Source organism: Salvia splendens, chromosome 2 (assembly GCF_004379255.2).
Source record: "Salvia splendens isolate huo1 chromosome 2, SspV2, whole genome shotgun sequence".
Taxonomy (NCBI): Eukaryota; Viridiplantae; Streptophyta; class Magnoliopsida; order Lamiales; family Lamiaceae; genus Salvia; species Salvia splendens.
In genome coordinates this window covers 16883511-16902017 of record NC_056033.1, presented here as the reverse complement: position 1 = coordinate 16902017, position 18507 = coordinate 16883511, and the positions used below count along the sequence as shown (strand labels likewise).

The 18507-nt window shown below is 42.3% G+C and overlaps 1 protein-coding gene across 1 annotated transcript; it reads left to right on the top strand.

Moving 5' to 3' along the window:
• Positions 1-17433: 17433 nt before the first annotated feature.
• On the top strand, positions 17434-18507 carry LOC121774932 (protein FAR1-RELATED SEQUENCE 4-like). The gene is made up of 3 exons (XM_042171849.1): positions 17434-17736; positions 17827-18273; positions 18373-18507. Exons 1-3 carry the CDS (start codon positions 17434-17436, stop codon positions 18505-18507), a joined length of 885 nt encoding a protein of 294 aa, XP_042027783.1.

Genomic DNA, 18507 nt, shown 5'->3' with positions numbered 1-18507 from the left:
GACTATGACTCTGTGTGTGTGTGTCAGCTGGCCAGGAGGGTACCTAGACCTAGCTGTGTCGTTGGGTCTGTGTCTATCTTCCCTATCAACAAAAAATACCTCAACCCACTTCTACTGGCTAGTATAGTGGAGTAAGGGTCGAATCCCACAGAGATGGATGTAGGCGAGATACACTTGCGATGACATTCTGGGAGCGGTTGGTTAGCTACCACGCTTTTTTGGGGTTGAGTTTTACCTAGTCGGAAAATGAAATGGAACCTATACCCCTCCTGACCAGTAGGTCAGGGTGGGCTCTGAATGCTGCGTGCTAAGAGAAATTAAAGTGCGTGTGTAAATTAGGGTACGAGTGTGTATGTGAGAAGCTACTAGACAAAACTTACTAAAAATGACTAGACAAAAGGTAAACAGAATCAAAGGACATGCTGGCAGACTGCCTCCTGGGCGTGCAGAAAAGCTGAAAAAGTGCAAGTACAAAAGCAAAAAGCAACAAAAGCAACACAAGTGGTCCCATTCTTTGATTGTGACATTATCTTCTTCACCACGCTAAACAACAAGATCTAAAAAACTCCATTGATGAATGATCAAGCTTGAAAATTCGTAACTGCAATATTTAACTTGAAATCGAGAACGAAAGCTAAGAAAACTGAGATCTACGCAAACTGGTCAGCGGGACAAGGTGACAGAAGCAAGCAGAAACGATTCTCATGCATTTTTGAGGACCTTAACCCGATTAAAACTTGTAAACACTCTAAGAAAACCTTGATCTAACTAAGCAAAGCAGATTCAAGCACTTAAACAACAAAAATCAACGTTAAACTACCAGATCTAGTTACTAGGCAGAAAGAAATAATAAGCAAGCTGACACATAAAATAAAACCACAATAAACTTCATTGCATTCAAGATTATCACCCAAAAGATGTTCCAACTAAGTAGCTACTGGAATCCAAATCAAAGGCAAGCAAAAACAAGTACTTAAACTAAGAAATCTTAAAAACAAAGCAAGTAAAAGATTGTTTGGCTCATCGGAAACTGAAACTGGAGGAATTTCTGGAACTACGGCGGCTGGAATGAATCAGGCATGATGCTCCTCGCCGGCAGGTGGCCGGAATCTTCAAGTCAGGATGCTGGATTTAGATGGAACTAAGAGCTAGTGGAGCTATTCTCCTCAAAAGTGATGATAAGTCCTAAGTAAAGTGGTGTGTAGATCCCCCCTTTTCTTTATGTTCAGCTCCTATTTATAGGGTGGCTTGCCCTAATTTCTAGGGCTTTCTCTTCATGTGGAATGATAATTTTGCCCTTCTTTAGATAGGTGATTATTCCAAGCAAGTCCTTCCTTCTCGTGTCCAGTTCTGTAGCATCCATCCTGACCAGTTTGCGTATTTTCTGCTCATACTGACCAGTTTGCACACTCTTCGCAGCTTTTTCACTCGAATTCCTTCTGAACCTTCCCTCCTGATTTAGTACTTCAACCTGCACACTTTAACAACTATTTTGCAGATATTATCCAATAAAGCACCTTATACTGACCAGTAACCAAGGCCTAGAATGCGACTTATCAAACTGCTCACACTTACCACATGCTTGTCCTCAAGCGTGAAGAACAAACATAAAGAAATAAGTCGAATTCTAGCCTGGTTACACCCCTGACCGATCTAAGACTCTAAAACTTGGACGCAAAGAAAAACACATAAACGACGGACAACACACATAAACAGACTCACAAGCACTTAAACACATTGAACGGGCTATATTTTCAACCATCCATCCCCTTGGGATTAAGTGCAATCCGGCCTTAGACAGCCTTGAACTTCTGCCGCGCCCCTTTTCCTTCCCAGTCAGTATATCTGCTCGTCAAGATCACCCAAACTCTCGGCCAAACACTAGATTCGCTCAGTAACTCATTCCTCACCAGGGATGTTAGGACTATCTTCTCTCTAAATGCTGAACCACAGATGCTTCGGACTTAGATCTCACGTGCGGCTCCTGAAGGGCTTTAAGGTTTGTAACGGGGCTATTGGTTTGTAGTGTATGGGGTAGATGTTCCTAAGGCTCTAAGGTTAAAAAACTACTACTTTATTTCGATGTGGGGGGACTGTGTGCATTTGAGCTCTTGGCTGTTGCTTCTCTTTGGCTGGACGTTTTCTGATATTGGACTCCAACTGGTCAGTAGCTTCTTTGTGGCTTCGCCACCCTTATTCCTTCTTCTTTCTTTTTGTGGTCAAGTGTTTTTGACCATTTTCTTCAACATTTCTTTATGTGGCTTCGCCACCCTTATTCCTTCTTATATTTTTTTTTTGACCTGGAATTTCTCCTGATCGATTTTCTCCTTCCTTCTCGATTTCTTTTTCTAGTTGTTTTTTTTTCGTGTATGTCCTCCTGGCCAGTCGCCTTCTTGCCTTATGCCTCGCACACACAGTCCCAGTGGCTAGTGGGTTATATATCTGGGTATAGATTTGGCTAGAAAGAGGGGTTCTAAAGGATGGTTTTTTTTTTTTTTTTTTTTAAGATGGGGGGTTTCCTACTGCCTTCAGGACTTGCTACACGCAGTCACCTTACCCTAGGCATCATGTGGCAGGCACTCTTTTCTTTTCTAAATTGGTGGAAAGTGGTTCCACTTAGGCTTATAACTCACAATTTAAGAGGGCTTTTGTATCTGGCTCTAAGGATGAGTTTTTCTCTCATACTTGCGTCATCTATACTGACTAGGAGATACTAAGGGGGGTGGTTTCCATTGTCCAGCATGCCTTATCTCCCTCAATTCCCCTCACCGTCAGTTTGAGGCAGTTGAGTTTTAAGCCCGTGTTTTAACACATGTCCTAAAAAAACAAAACTTAACCTAAACTGACTTACTAGGGACTGACACAACACATGACAACACATATATACAATTATACTGGCCATTATCTCCTCCTCCCACTTCATCCTTGCTTGCCTTCACGCAAGTTTAGTGAAGTGGAAAACAGGATGACCAGTATCCAACACATAGAAACACAAAAGACCAGAAAGCACATAATACATGGAAAACATATTATATATGAAACTTCTCACACTTAGACTATGTAATAGGCTAAGTGGGAGAAGAATAACGAACATAGAGAACACATAGACAATGTGGAACAAGAACTAATATGCAAAACATACTATGTCAACAAAAACTTCTCACACACTTAGACTATGCAATAGGCTAAGTGGGAGAAGGTATAGGACTCACATAAAAAAACACAAAACAAAGACAACTTCTAAACATCCTAAACACATATAAAGTTGTAAACCCTTTTCTTCTCACACTTAGACTATGGAATAGACTAAGTGTTATGAATGAGGGTATACGCATGCTAAAACATGTACAAAAAAAAAAAATTAACACAACTAGAAAAAAAAAAACTCAAGTTTACTGAAAATAAAAAGAAAGCTAACTGGTCAGTTGGTAGGGTCGGTCATCTACTCCTTTGGATCCTCTCTGGTTAGGAGCCTTGTGCAGTTTCCTTCTCGGGTTCCTTTGTTGGTACACATCAGGGTGTCACTCTTTTTCTTATGATTCTTGAAAGTCCCCTTGATTTTCCTCTTTTCCATGGGCCGCAGATGATGGTTGCTGGGGACCTTGCTCCCGATCAGTTTGGGCACTTGTCCCAGCTTCTTGATCATAATGGCCGATAGGACCACCCTGGGCTTCTTGGTCTCCTTCTTTTGCTTTGCTGCCCCATTGTCTTTCCTCTTTCTTTCTTGGTTGCATTTTCCTTCTTTGTCTTGATTTTCCTGTAAGTCAGTTTCTGATACTGGTGTCTCTTTCTGGGCAGCAGGGATGGCAAGTGGATTGTCGATGTTGGCCTTCTGTACTGGCTGGGAGAAAGTTGCAGTCGGGTTCTCCCCAGGTTTTGTAGGAGAACCCCCTTCCTGGATAGTAAGGATCGATGACGGATGTCCAGCAACAGCAGGGGTCTCTGACTTGGTTGTATTATGTTTTGGATCCTCCCCAGGTTTTGTAGGAGGTCCACTATCTTCCTGGTCAGTATCAGTGTCCTTTCTCTTCTTTTTGTTGCAAGGAGTCTTGTCCTCCTCACTTGAGATCTCTACAAGATCATGAACCTTGCTGGGCCCCTTCTTTTTCCCAATGCTACGCCCGATGATTAGCCTCAATGCGCGCTTCAGCCCTAGTTTTCTCTCTGCCTTCTTCTCGGCCAGTAGGTGAGCCCAAGTGGCTCTAGCGAATCTTGACTTCCGACAAATAGTCTCTTCAATATCCTCTTCATCAGGTTCTTTGGTGGCTTCCCTTGAACTCTCTTCCAGACCCTAGTTGATTTGAGGTTCAGCAACTGGTTCAGTTTTATCAGGACCACTCCTCTTGATCAGTATGTCCTCCATATCCTTCGTCTTGCTTGATTCCCCAAATGACTCATTCCCTTCAAGCTCCTTGTAGGATGTTCTTAACCACAATGTCACCTTGCTAACATTAGGCTTGTCATGTATGTGCACCATAACTGGGAGCCTTTCCGCATTCCCACAAATCTCGTTCATCGAACTGGCCAGGTAGGACAGTTGCTTATTCAACATGTCCATATTTTCTTTATGCTCTTTCTGGGCGTTTTGCATGCCTTGCACCACTTCATTATTTGACTGAAATTCACTCCTCATGGTTTGTTGGTAAGCAAGCATCTCTCCCATCATCTCTTCCATAGATCTTTCTGACTTGTTTTGGTGTGGGAAATGGTTAGGGTTTTGCTGATGGTGGGGATTATACTGGGTGTTAGGGTATGGGTGGTAGGAATAGTTTGGCTGATTTTGATGAGAGGGGTACTGGCCGAATTGGTTAGAGTTGTGGGATTGACTGTGATTGGGATTCAGGTGGTGTTGGTAGGGATATTGCTGGTGATGGGAGTTATACTGGCCGTTGGGATACGACTGGTAGTATGGATGGTTTTGGTTGTAGGGGTAGTTTGGCTGATTTCGGTATGAAGGGTACTGACTGAACTGGTTGGGGTAGTGATGCTGGTTAGGGTTAGAGTTTTGGTTTTGTGGGTTTTGGTTTTGGGGTTGTTGGTTCCTTCCTGACCAGTTAAACTGGTGGTCAGGGTTTGCTAGGCCACGGTTTGGGTTTTGGTTCGGATGGGAGTTATATTGTTTCTGACCTTGACCTTGGTTTTGATTCTGGTTCCCATCTCCCCAACGAAAGTTCGGGTGATCCCTCCATGGTGCATCCCGTTGCCTACCCTGGATCCAATTCCCACTTGAATTAAAGTAGCCGGCAGCATTGACCTGCTCCATACTGGCCAAGTCGTTTGGCTGATCATAGGTCAACCCTTGATTCCCTTGCTTTGCACCCTTGTAGCTCCCAGTTGAGGAAGGTGGTGGAGTGTTTTTCTCAATTGCACTCAGAAGTGTCTTCTTCAACTCTTCCATCTTCAAATCCATCTTCTGTTCAAGCTTCTGCTCCTGATCAGTAAACGAGGCACTTGCAACCTTTTCTCGGCTGTATCCATCCCTTGAATTGTCGTACTCCTTCTTTGCACTTAGTAGCTTCCCTAGGACCCTCTTCGCTTCGCTGACCCGTAGTTGCGTGAAGCTTCCTCCGGACGATGAGTTTACAAGATCCTTGGTTGTCTTGTTCATCCCCTCATAGAAGGTATGGTGTATCTCAATATCCGTCATGTGATGGTTCGGACACGCATCCAACAGACCCTTGTATCTTGACCAGTACTGAGTAAGGGTCTCATCATAACTTTGTGTAACTCCTCGAATTTTTTCTCTTAGTGCGCTTGTCCTGGCCGCTGGGAAGAACTGATCCAAGAACATCATCTTGAAGTCAGACCAGGTTCTGATACAATTTGGTGGCAGCCTCTTGAACCAAGTATTCGCCTCCCCTTTAAGGGCAAGGGGAAGGGCCTTCAGTCTGTAATCATTTTCGCTCGACCCCGCTGGCCGCTTTTGAGCCTTGCAGATTTTGCAAAATTCATGCAAGAACTCGTATGGGTTGTCACAACTCCTCCCCAAGAACACAGGCAGGACGGCCATAATACGAGGCTTCACGTAGACTGCTTCTTGTCCTAGGGTCATGACGATTGCTTGCGGTGGTTCACCATCCAAGTGGGCGTACAATGAGCTTATCTCGGGATCATCTTCCTGGTCGTCAGCCATGTTGGCTTTCTCATCTTCAGCTGCGGATATTGATTCCGGTTCACTCTTGATGGCTGTGCCGCGATCCTCCTCTTCGCTCGCATCCAAGTCAACAGGCAAGGCAGTGGTTAATTCTGAATGAGTGGTGACTGGATTCACCCCTTCTTCCTTTGGCCAGTTGGACTCAGTTTAATTTAACTGCGGAACACAAAAAATAAAGAAAAGTTTATCTACAATATTTACACCAAAATTCTTAACAAAACTCCTCATAAACTAATAAACAAAAGAAAAGAAAAATAATTAACTATATGTACACCAAAGTGTCATGCAACAAATGTATGCAAAAACGCCATCCATCCCCGGCAACGGCGCCATTTGATAGGAGGGAAAAGATGAGACTATGACTCTGTGTGTGTGTGTCAGCTGGCCAGGAGGGTACCTAGACCTAGCTGTGTCGTTGGGTCTGTGTCTATCTTCCCTATCAACAAAAAATACCTCAACCCACTTCTACTGGCTAGTATAGTGGAGTAAGGGTCGAATCCCACAGAGATGGATGTAGGCGAGATACACTTGCGATGACATTCTGGGAGCGGTTGGTTAGCTACCACGCTTTTTTGGGGTTGAGTTTTACCTAGTCGGAAAATGAAATGGAACCTATACCCCTCCTGACCAGTAGGTCAGGGTGGGCTCTAAATGCTGCGTGCTAAGAGAAATTAAAGTGCGTGTGTAAATTAGGGTACGAGTGTGTATGTGAGAAGCTACTAGACAAAACTTACTAAAAATGACTAGACAAAAGGTAAACAGAATCAAAGGACATGCTGGCAGACTGCCTCCTGGGCGTGCAGAAAAGCTGAAAAAGTGCAAGTACAAAAGCAAAAAGCAACAAAAGCAACACAAGTGGTCCCATTCTTTGATTGTGACATTATCTTCTTCACCACGCTAAACAACAAGATCTAAAAAACTCCATTGATGAATGATCAAGCTTGAAAATTCGTAACTGCAATATTTAACTTGAAATCGAGAACGAAAGCTAAGAAAACTGAGATCTACGCAAACTGGTCAGCGGGACAAGGTGACAGAAGCAAGCAGAAACGATTCTCATGCATTTTTGAGGACCTTAACCCGATTAAAACTTGTAAACACTCTAAGAAAACCTTGATCTAACTAAGCAAAGCAGATTCAAGCACTTAAACAACAAAAATCAACGTTAAACTACCAGATCTAGTTACTAGGCAGAAAGAAATAATAAGCAAGCTGAAACATAAAATAAAACCACAATAAACTTCATTGCATTCAAGATTATCACCCAAAAGATGTTCCAACTAAGTAGCTACTGGAATCCAAATCAAAGGCAAGCAAAAACAAGTACTTAAACTAAGAAATCTTAAAAACAAAGCAAGTAAAAGATTGTTTGGCTCATCGGAAACTGAAACTGAAGGAATTTCTGGAACTACGGCGGCTGGAATGAATCAGGCATGATGCTCCTCGCCGGCAGGTGGCCGGAATCTTCAAGTCAGGATGCTGGATTTAGATGGAACTAAGAGCTAGTGGAGCTATTCTCCTCAAAAGTGATGATAAGTCCTAAGTAAAGTGGTGTGTAGATCCCCCCTTTTCTTTATGTTCAGCTCCTATTTATAGGGTGGCTTGCCCTAATTTCTAGGGCTTTCTCTTCATGTGGAATGACAATTTTGCCCTTCTTTAGATAGGTGATTATTCCAAGCAAGTCCTTCCTTCTCGTGTCCAGTTCTGTAGCATCCATCCTGACCAGTTTGCGTATTTTCTGCTCATACTGACCAGTTTGCACACTCTTCGCAGCTTTTTCACTCGAATTCCTTCTGAACCTTCCCTCCTGATTTAGTACTTCAACCTGCACACTTTAACAACTATTTTGCAGATATTATCCAATAAAGCACCTTATACTGACCAGTAACCAAGGCCTAGAATGCGACTTATCACCTCGCTACAGGGAAGGCAATGATTGATGTGCAGAAGGGAGAGCTCACACTCCGACTTAATGATGAAAGCGTCACATTCTCTATCTACAATGCGATGCAAAGACATGATGACGAGGATGCAAAGAGAGTGGAGCAATGCAACATGGTTGAAGTGGTCGATGACTGTGTGAGAGGGATGGCCCGAACCATCTCTCCACAAGACCAATTGGAGCGATGCCTATCGCAATCTATCTTTTCTCCTTATTATACTGATGTTATTGAGCCTAATGATGAATTATTGAATTTTGTAGGAGCTCTTAACTCGGCAGAGGAAGTCCCAAGGTTTCAACAGAAATTTCAGCCATTAAGGGACCCAAATGAGGAGGAGAAGAAAGAGGAGCTTAAGTCGTTGCCATCACACCTTAAGTATGCATTTCTCGGGGAGAATGCTACTTATCTGGTAATTGTATCATCCTCACTCAATACTAATGAACTTGATAAATTGCTAAGAGTACTTAGGAAGCATAGGGGTGCAATTGGGTGGTCTATCTCGGACCTTAAGGGGATAAGTCCTACGGTTTGTATGCATAGAATTCTCCTAGAAGAGGGGTCTAAACCCAAAGCTCAAAACCAAAGGAGACTTAACCCAATAATGCGAGAGGTTGTTAGGAAGGAGGTGTTGAAGTGGTTAGATGCCAGGATTATTTATGCTATATCGGACAGTGATTGGGTAAGTCCTACCCAAGTGGTAGCTAAGAAAGGAGGAATGACAGTAGTGAAAGGGGGAGATGATGAAATGATAGCCACTAGGTTGGTGACCGGGTGGAGAGTATGCATAGATTATAGAGCCCTCAATGCTGCGACTAGGAAAGACCATTTTCCCCTCCCATTCATTGATCAGATGTTAGATAGGTTGGCGGGGTATGAGTATTATTGCTTTTTAGATGGCTACTCCGGATATAATCAGATCTTGATTGCCCCAGAGGATCAATATAAATCTGCTTTTATTTGTCCTTATGGTGTTTATGCTTTCAGGAGAATGTCATTTGGCCTTTGCAATGCCCCCGCCACCTTTCAGAGGTGTATGATGTCCATCTTTCACGACATGGTGGAAGATATTATGGAAGTATTTATGGACGACTTCTCCGTCTATGGTAGCTCCTTTGATCATTGTTTAGAAAATCTAACCCGTGTTTTACAGAGGTGTGAAGAAACAAACTTGGTGCTCAATTGGGAGAAGTGCCATTTTATGGTGAGAGACGGTATTGTGCTTGGGCACAAGATCTCTGCAGGAGGACTCGAGGTGGACAGGGCCAAGATAGTTGCTATTGAGCAGTTGCCACCACCATCCAATGAGAAAGCTGTGAGGAGTTTCCTTGGACACGCCGGGTTCTACAGACGTTTTATTAAGGATTTTTCTAAGATAGCAAGGCCTTTATGTCATTTACTTGCTAAGGATGTAAAGTTTGAATTTTCTCTTGAATGTTTGCAGGCATTTGAGACATTAAAGAAGGCGCTTGTGAGTGCACCCGTGCTCATCTCACCGGATTGGTCACAGCCGTTCGAGATAATGTGTGATGCTAGTGATATAGCCGTGGGATCAGCTTTGGGGCAGAAAAGAGACAAGCTATTCAGGGTGATCTACTATGCAAGCCGGACACTAGATCCGGCACAGGCAAATTATACTACTACAGAAAAGGAGATGTTGGCGGTTGTATACTCGTTCGACAAGTTCCGTCCCTACCTCATCGGGGCGAAGACTATTGTGTTCACAGACCATGCCGCCATCCGCCACCTATTTGCCAAGGTGGATGCCAAGCCGAGGTTGATAAGATGGGTCCTTTTACTGCAGGAATTTGATTTAGAGATCCGGGACCGGAAGGGATGCGAGAATGTGGTGGCTGACCACTTATCAAGATTGGAGCACTGTTTTGAAGGTGAAAATCTGAAGATGCCCATCAATGAAGAATTTCCCGATGAGCATCTGTTCTTTGCTCAAGGCTCATCTTCGTGGTACGCAGATATTGTGAACTTTTTAGTGGCAAGAGTCGTCCCCAAAGAGTACAAGGCATATCAAAAGAAGAAGTTCTTCCACGACGTCAAGTTCTACTTTTGGGACGAGCCGTTCTTGTTTAGGCGATGTGCCGACATGGTGATAAGAAGATGCATTCCCGAAGATGAATGGGAACTTGTGATGAGGAAATGTCACTCTAGTCCTAGTGGAGGACATTTTGGAGCCAACCGAACGGCGATGAAAGTGCTCCAATGCGGTCTTTATTGGCCAAGTATATATGGGGATTGTCAAACATTTGTGCTTCATTGCAATGAATGTCAAAGGACCGGGGGAGTTTCAAAGAAGAAAGAGATGCCTTTGACTACTATTGTGGAGGTGGAGCTTTTTGATGTATGGGGGATCGACTTTATGGGTCCCTTTCCACCTTCATCCGGGCATCAATACATACTCTTGGCGATTGACTATGTCTCAAGGTGGGTAGAGGCTATCCCCACCCACGCCAATTCCTCCAAGGTCGTGATTACCTTTGTGCAAAAGAACATCTTCACAAGATTCGGGGCTCCAAGAGCTTTGATTAGCGATGGAGGGTCCCACTTCAAGAATAGGTGGCTCGAGCTCGTGTTACAAAAATTTGGTGTCAAGCACCGAATTACTACCCCCTATCACCCCCAAGCAAATGGTCAAACAGAGCTAGCTAATAGAGAGATAAAGGGGATACTTGAGAAGACGGTGAATGCTAATAGGAAAGATTGGTCTATGAAGCTCGATGATGCTCTTTGGGCATATAAGACGGCGTACAAGACGCCGATTGGCATGTCACCATATCAATTGGTGTTTGGCAAATCTTGCCATCTTCCCGTGGAGCTAGAACATAAGTCTTATTGGGCGGTGAAGCAATTCAATGCCGATTACTACAAGGCGGGGAAGGAGAGACAACTCCACCTTAACCTTCTCGACGAGTTTAGAAATGAGGCATTTGAGAACTCTTCCATCTATAAGGAGCATCTCAAAAACTATCATGACAAGATGATCGAGAAGAGGGAGTTCTTCCCAGGGGATTCCGTGCTACTCTTCAATGCTCGAATGAAGCTCTTCCCCGGAAAACTCAAATCCAAGTGGTCCGGACCGTTCAAGGTGAAGACGGTGATGGAGAATGGAGCCATAGAGCTTCAAGGAGATGATGGAAGAATTTTCACGGCCAATGGCCAAAACCTAAAGAAGTTCCATAGATATGAGCAAAAGGAGGAGGTGTTCGTGCTTACCTTGGAACACTCCCAATGAGCTTGCAAAACGTCGAGCATGCGACGTTAAAAAGTTGCGCTATAGGGGAGGCAACCCCTAATAGGTAATTTTATTGCTTTTGTGTGTGGTTGTGGTTTATTGTTTTTGGCTTGTTTGCTTTTTGTTCCTTTTCTTTGGTGTGTTTGTTTCTTCCTTCATCTAGTATTAGATCTTTCTAACTCTCAGTCGGAGTGGCTTCCTCTTGGAATTTTGGAATTGGGACTCGTGGTGTTTGAGTTTGGTGCAGGGCTTGGAAAGGAAAAGAAGCATTAGGCGGCAGAAACCTCCCAAAAATTGCAACCCGGCCGGGTTAATTTTCAGTGCAAAAATTCGACCCGACCGGGTCTGGTTTGCAAATCGTCTGAAGTCAGGAAGGGGTCAAAAATTGCAACCCGGCCGGGTTAATTTCCAGTTTAAAATTCCGACCCGGTCGGGTAGGAGTGTCGCGTTAGAGAAGAATCCAAAAGTGCAACCCGGCCGGGTTAATTTTTAGTTTAAAAATTCAACCCGGCCGGGTCCGTATGCGCGAGCCCTATCTGTTTAAGGTACGAATTCTTTTTCTCTTCCTTCCATACCAGCCGCTTCTCTCTCTCAACAATCTTCTCACCCACAATCTTCTATCTAAACCCTCTCACCCACAATCTTCTCTCAATCCCACACAATTCCCTCCACCCATCTCTTATACTTGTGATTTGGAAGAGTTTCACCGATTAATTTGCGGATTTTGGCAAATTGCACAAGAATTTCAACAATTTTCTCCTTCTAAACAACCAAGGTATGTTTTCTTTTTTCCACCCCTCTAGTTCACGAAATTATTGCTACGCATTTAGTTGGGTTTGAAGTTTATGGAACATTTGAGTTGAATTTGATAAGTATGGTGCTTGAGATGTGAAATATGCCTATAATTGTTGAATTGCTTGTGGGTATAGCCTTCAATTAGGAATGGGTATGGTTGAATCGTTGAAATGCCTGTTGAATTGCTTGAGATTTAATTTGTTGAAATATACCAATATGCTTGGTTTCGAATTATAACTTGATAATGTGAGCTTTGGCGTAGGGATTGAGTCTATCTCCCTAATTCATGTTAACTGTTTTATTTGAATTTTAGAGATTGAGTCTATCTTTCTAAAGTTCATTCTCTTTGTTGCCCTATATGATTGAGATATCAATATGATTGAGATTGGAAATTGGTTTGTTGGGTGCTTGATGAAAGGTATAGGGATCGAGTCTATCTCCCTAATTTTGATGTTATAGCTTTTGATCTTAGGAATTGAGTCTATCTTCCTAATTCACCTTGTTTTTGTTTATAAACCTTTAATTGTGGACAAAAGTTTGGGGGAGTTGGCTCCTTGTTGTGGTTGATTTCAGGTACAATTTCAGATGGCCAACTTTGCTAACCCTCGGGCTTTGAATGTGAACTTAAGAAACAGAGATGAGAAGAACAGATGGGCAGCATTGGCACTTTTGGATAGTATGCCGTCCCGGTACCCGGTGGTTGACTTACTCACCGATATGGGCATTCAGGAATCTTTGGAAACGCTCAGGGAAGCAGGCCACCTTAACTTTCTCTTTGCACACCGCTATGGATCTTACAAGGCCTTAACTTTGGAGTTCCTATCCACTCTCCAAGTGAATTACATCAACAGAGTATTGGTCTCCATCACTTTTCACTTGGACAATGTCGCCCACACTCTCACTTTGGCGGAGTTCAACTCTATCTTTGAGTTACTCGATGACAATGAGGAAGGGTATACTGAAGAGCCTCAGGATTATGACAGGCACGACTTCTGGGGTCGCATTACATTAGATGAGGCTACGTCTAGCCAGGGCCCTACTTTTACCCCATCCCGTGCCAAAATCAACTCCATTCGGAACCCGGTGTTGAGATACATGGCCAAGGCTTTGGTTTGTTTCCCGTTAGCACATAAGGAACTGGGAAGCATTTCCCAAGATATCCTCTTCATGCTATGGGGCATGTTGGCCCATCGAAGAATCAATACTGGATACTATATGATCAAACATTTTGAGAGACATGCGAAGAAGAAAAGTGGGAAATTATGCTGTGGAGGTGTGATCACCCGCTTGGCCCTCCATTTTGAAGTTGACATAGAGGAGCGTCACCCAGATTCGGGGAGCATGTCAATCGATTGGGACATTCTGAAGAAATCAGTCATAATCACTGTGGACAGCAGGGGCGCCGGGTACTTTGTTATAGACCCGAATACGTTCTTCAGATTCCCCTCCCCTCAGCTAACCGCGGTTGGAGGGTGGACCTATCAGGCCAACTGGAGGATGAACTCCGAGGATCATATGGCGAGAATTGCAAGTGACCCCCCACAGGGCGAAGGATTTACAGGTCAGCGGCCAATGCGTGTGGGCACACATCACTTCCCACGCCCACAGATACCTGACGAGCCCCTACCCGTTCAGGAAGATAATCCATCCACGGAAGAAGATGAAGAGGAGGCCGAGTCCAGCCAGCCAAAGAGGAGACGTCCGGTTAGACGACCATCCAGGGACAGCCGATTGGTGGAGATAGTTGAAGGGATTCGAGGCATACATCTTGAACAACAACGGTTGAGGGATGAGAACCAAATCTGGAGGGCCCAGCAGGAGTCCCGACTAGATTCCTTTGGGGAGCGGATAGACCACCTACATGCTCAAGGTGACGCTAGGTGGGCGGAGGAGCAGTCCTTCTACCGTGCTTACTACGCGAGATTTCCTCCACCTTCCGACTAGAGGTATCCCACCCCATCCACTTCTTTTCAAACTTATTCATTCCTTCGTATTGAATAAGTTTGGGGGAGTCTGACGTGGATTGGTGGTGCTCCCCTTCCTTCCCCGCTATCTCCGTGGATGATTGTTGAACTCTTTTGTGCTTTAGTTTTTTTATTTTTTTGATTTTCTATTTGATTTGTGTACGTCTCTCCCGTGGGACTTAAATATGGGCATGTACTGATCGCATAATCATTCATACTATGAGGTGTTTATTTTGGGCGCTTATGACGATTTCTTGTGAAAATGCTTTGTGAAAATGGTGGGGATATGCGTTATTGGTTATGATTTACTTTTGAGTGAATTGCTTGTTTGCTTGTTCAATGCCGATACCCAGTGAGATTTGAGCCGAACCTTTATTTCAGTGTGATATTATCAAATACTTGTTGTTGTTTCTAGAACTTGCTCCCGATCATATTAAGTCTACATAGTGAATGTGAGTTTAGGAGATGACGTTAGGCCATCCTTCTTAAGCCACGTTATACGTCCAAATCTATGACCTTATTCAAAATATTTTTCCCTAGCTAGCCACTTTGAGCCTTTAAAGCCTTTTTCCTTGGAAGCTAAAACATAGAAAAAAAAATATTTTGTGAAAAGAGTTGGAGAGATAAGGTAGAAGGAAAATTAGTGGGCTTACTTGTGAAAAGTGCATAATCATGATAATAGGTTGTGCATATATATATAAAAAAAAGATGAAAAATGAAAAAAAAGGAAAAGAAGAAAAGGGAAGAGAAAAGAGGTTAGAAAAAAAATATGGAGGTATAAGCTAGACGAAGTCTAGAGGGTCATTGGTTGGGTTCCTAAATAAAGGGGGACAGGAGGGTAGGAAGAAGTTTGACACTAGTCGTGTTTTTCTGAGATGCGTTTTGGGAATTGGTTTTTTGTTGGTAACCGTAAGTTGGGGGGTACTTGTGCTTCCTATTCTTTTAGTCACTTGAGCCAAAATATCCCCTACCGTCCAAAGAGCCACGTTACAACCTTAATAAAGTCCTCTCTGATCTCAAACTCACATTCACAATCTAGTAGAGGAGATACTTGATTTTGAGCAAGCCTATGGTAAACACTGCTTGTATTTTGATTTGAGAGATTATTATTGAATTCCTATACACTTGAGAGTGAGTGAGACATAATATATATATATATATATATATATATATATATATATATATATTACACTTCATAAACCTGCGAGGGCATTGAGACCAAGTGATACACGAGCCAGTAGCTCAAGGTAATGTTTGATTGATTTTGCAGGATTCCATGTCGTTGTTTTAAATATGAATCAGAAGCAAAGCCCAATTTCACCTTTTGTATGAGTTTATTCTTTTTGCGATATTCTTCTTGATTATTTGAGGACAAATAAGGTCTTAAGTTTGGGGGAGTTGACAAACTCATATTTTCATAGGTGTAGTTGGTATGTTGAAGTGCTAAATGTCAATTTTATCACTCGAAATTGACTTCATCTAACCGATTATTATACCTTTGGAGTTCTATGTGTTTTGTTGAGTGTTCTAGGAAAGATAGCTGAAAAGAAGAGAAAATGGAGCATAAAGTGTTCAGAGGCAGCAGGGGCACGAAAAGAAGGACCCGGCCGGGTGGATTTACAGTGCAATAATCCGACCCGGCCGGGTAGAGCCAGAGTCCAGCAACGGTCCTAAAATGGGGACCCGGCCGGGTTAATTTATAGTTCAAAAATACAACCCGGCCGGGTAGGAATGTCTGACACGTCTGAAAGCTGAAAACGCGATTTTTGAAGAGAATAAAAGAAAGAGAAAGCCTAGGGTTCGGGAGATTCTGCACCTACAGCCTTCTACATTCACACACACCCCAAGAACACTTTAGAGAGAGAGATTTGAAGATTGAAGAGTCCACATCGGAAGATTGAAGCTTCATTCCATAAATCGATCTCATAGGAGTACTTAGTATCTTTATTTCATGTTTTTGTTGAATTCCTATGTGTTGAACATGGTTTTTGTCATGAGCATGAGTAGCTAAACATTTCTTGTAGAATTCTTGGTGATGATGCACTAATTTCATAGTTTTTATTCGATTGATTTTGTTCTTGCCTTGCTCTTGTAGTTATTTGATTATTCTTGGGTTTATTCCTTTCAATTGCTTGATCACCACTTGATTGTGTAGGATTAATTAGATTAATCGGGAGATGAAATAGTTAATCCGGAAAGAAGAATAACTCACACCTTAATACAATAGAACTCAGGAGAGTTGAGGTTTTGAGTGAGGTCATTAACCTAATCAAACTATTGGGAGTTAGAGGTTTTAGGATTTGAAGGGGACTTCAATTCTAGCATCTAATCTACAGGTTTCTCACCTCGGGAGGGGGTTTAATCTATAATCGTGGTTGACTTAGTAACTCTAGAGACACCAAAAGGTAAGACGAATCAATTGGATAAGAGCTTGGAATTGTGCATCGGATCCTCGAGTTCTACAATTTCTCCATATTATCTTTCATATCATTATCACACCGTGTTTTCTTGTTCTTAATTGTTACTTGCCTATTATGTGCTTTTAGTAGTTGTTAGAACAAACCAAACTGCACTTGATTGTCTAGATAGTCGTTGATCTTTGTTCGTGGTAGTTAAGTTGATACAAAATTGTCTCTGTGGGATACGATACTCTTGCTTACTGATTGCTACACTAGCCCCGTACACTTGCGGGTATTACTTGTGTTAAAATAAGTAGAGTCAAGGCGCGACTTGAGAGCATATACTAGTGAGGCAGATGCACAAATGGTACTTAATGAGATGAGCCGAAAGAAAGAGAATTGTCCAGCATTAACCTATGATTTTGAGGTGAACTCTAAGGATAAGCTCACTCATCTTTTCTGGTGTGATCCCATTGCTAAGAAGAATTTCCATCTCTACGGTGATATAGTATCGTTTGACACAACCTATTCAACTAATAGGAACGAACAGTATGTTGTTTATAATGATATGATTATTGATGTGATCAACTTGCATAGGCATGAAACATTTACTGAATTAATGCAATAACTTAACATAATGTACTAGTAATAGTCAATAATGAATTAATAGTCCACTGGAATGATGTGAGTGCAGAAGTATTTAGAATTCTTACTGGGATGTAGTAAAACTCTTAATGTCTGAAGTATATACCTTACAGAATGAACTATTTATAACCTCCTTTTTGATGAATTGATGTAATACAAGTACCGCATGATATTTGCACCGTTCACATGAAAAGACAATCATGGGAGACCTGTAGCATTTGGTGCAGGCTTATTATCTAAAGAAAATACTGATTCCTTCTCATGGTTGTTTGAATGTTTTGTCAAATGTATGGGTTCTGCACCAAAATTGATCATTACTGATCAGGATTTGGGAATGAAGGTTGTTGTGGAAAGAGTCCTTGTTGATACAAGACAACGATGGTGGATGTGGCACATCATGTTTAAGGTTGTGGAAAAGTTACCAAAGAATCTACTTGGCAATGAAGACTTGAAAAAGAAGTTAAACAATTGTGTGTGGTCTGAGTTGATAGAGCCTGAAGAATTTGATGAAGAATGGAATAAAGTAATGGAAAAATATGGGCTTAAGGACAATGAGTGGTTTTCCTCGATGTTTGCCTCACGAAAATTTTGGGTATGTATCCTTCTTTGGAAACATATTTTCTATACGCTGAAGTATTTCTGTCATTATTCTGAAGCATATTTGTTAACTAATGAACTGCAGGTGCCTGCATTCTTTAGGGATTTTCCAATGAGTTCACTAATAAAGACCACATCAATATCTGAATCTCAGAACATATTCTTCAAGAGGTACTCCAAGTCTCGTTCTAATCTTGTTGAATTTCTTATGAATTACAACAATGCATTGGATGGCCAAAGGAGCAACAACAATAGGCTAGAATACTTGGATTTTAACACAATTCCAACTTTGAAAACAAATTCAGCCCTCGAGAAGCATGCTTCGACAATATATAGTGATAGTGGTTTCAAACTAATTCAAAGCGAGATTGAGGAAGCAGTTGAGAATGTCACTATGGTGATAGTGTCGATCTTTGGTGAGAATGAGATTTACGCAGTCAACGACAAGTTCTCGAAGAACTGGACTGTGTCATACTCCACATCTTTTGATTCATATGCTTGTAGTTGTAAGATGTTTGGGAGGATTGGGCTTGTATGCAGTCACATTTTTTGGGTCTTGAGAAACAAAAAATTAAATTAATCCCTAATGAGTTACATGGAGGATGTTGGTTGAAGTTTTAAATTTGTCAAGGCTGTGCATTGTGGGTTTGATGATGATATTGAAACATTTATTGTTGTGGATGAGACGAAGCAGGAGTATAGGGATATGCATGGAGATTTTTATGGTATTGCACGGCTTTTTGAAGGAGATGGTGATAAAATTTGA

Coding starts and splice junctions, on each gene's coding strand:
- LOC121774932 (XM_042171849.1), top strand. CDS start 17,434: ATGGGTTCTGCACCAAAATTGATCATTACTGATCAGGATTTGGGAATG. Junction 17,737..17,826: donor TTGCCTCACGAAAATTTTGG/GTATGTATCCTT, acceptor AATGAACTGCAG/GTGCCTGCATTCTTTAGGGA. Junction 18,274..18,372: donor TGTTTGGGAGGATTGGGCTT/GTATGCAGTCAC, acceptor AAATTTGTCAAG/GCTGTGCATTGTGGGTTTGA.